The sequence below is a fragment of the Hipposideros armiger genome, unplaced genomic scaffold, assembly GCF_001890085.2.
Source record: "Hipposideros armiger isolate ML-2016 unplaced genomic scaffold, ASM189008v1 scaffold_2745, whole genome shotgun sequence".
In the NCBI taxonomy this organism is placed as follows: Eukaryota; Metazoa; Chordata; class Mammalia; order Chiroptera; family Hipposideridae; genus Hipposideros; species Hipposideros armiger.
This window is the reverse complement of record NW_017734046.1, coordinates 1-1,066: the sequence shown is the minus strand read 5'-3', so window position 1 is coordinate 1,066 and position 1,066 is coordinate 1. Positions and strand designations below refer to the sequence as shown.

Sequence of the window (1,066 nt, the reverse complement as noted above, 5' to 3'; positions counted from 1 at the left end):
TGTTTCAAAGATAAGCTCCCTCATCCATGCAAGCCATGATTCCATTGGGCTCCCTGTATGGAGGAAAGCAGGCTAGTGCTCCCTCCTCATGCCTGGTCTTCTTCCTAGAATCAACTGGGGGTGGGGTGGTGAGAAAGAAGAAGAGGATATTTCTTGTTACTCAGGAAAGTTAAATTCTCCCTGTGGTGACTGAGTGTCTAGGGCACCCAAGAGCAGCCTTTATGCCCTCTATGCAGTTTAGGGCCTCTCCACAGACTGTGTCCATTACAGACCCCTTTGCTTTCTTTTAGAATGTCTATTACCACCTAACTGGGGAATTCTATGTGGGAAGTCTGATTTCAGAGAAAGATGTTGATGACAGCTGCCTGACAGACCCTGGCTTTGGGGAGAAGCCCACTTTAGAGCCATGTTCCAAGGCAGCCAAAAATAGACTACACATATACTGGGATTTTAAACCGGTGAGTCATGTGGGGTTTTTGTTTGTTTGTTTGTTTTTTCAATATTTCATTGGGGAATTGGGGAAGGGGAACAGCCAAGTTGTTGTCCTTCAGTCTCAGTTGTGGAGGGTGCAGCCAGCTCAACTCCAAGTCCAGTTGACATCAAGCCACCCATTGGCAGCTCCCAGCTGTTCAGCCCAAGGTGCTGTGTTCAATCTTAGTTGCAAGTGGGGGGAGCCCACTATCCCATGCGGGAGTGAACCAGCAACCTTGTTGTTAGGAGTACATGCTCTCACCAGCTGAGCCATCCTGCCACCTGTTGGCAGCTCAGTGGCAGCTCAGCTTGGGCACAGCTCACTGGCCCATGTGGGAATTGAACCAGGGACCCTGCTTCTCAGAGCTTATGCTCTTAACCAACTGAGCCACTTGGCTGGCCTGAGTCATGTGTTTTTTAAAAATAGATACATTCACATATAATCTGAGGTGCAGATTTGATTTGATAGTGTTTTAGAAAGATTTATTTTGTAGCAGTGTGTAGGAAAAACACTGGAAACAGAACTGGATGTGAAACACTGAGTGTTGACTAAGGTGGGGTGGCTAAGGGGAAGAAATATTGGAGTCTGTTACAG

At 47.3% G+C, this 1,066-nt stretch overlaps 1 protein-coding gene across 1 annotated transcript in view; it reads left to right on the top strand.

Annotated features, from left to right (window-relative positions):
* The window catches only part of LOC109378722 (probable polypeptide N-acetylgalactosaminyltransferase 8), a gene marked incomplete at its 3' end in the record, with an annotated part of 6,213 nt that extends 5,755 nt beyond the window's left edge, over window positions 1–458 (top strand). The window contains exon 3 of the mRNA XM_019635017.1: window positions 291–458. Coding sequence (XP_019490562.1) covers window positions 291–458 — 168 coding nt within the window. The remainder of the gene's footprint in view (window positions 1–290) is intronic.
* Window positions 459–1,066: the final 608 nt, after the last annotated feature.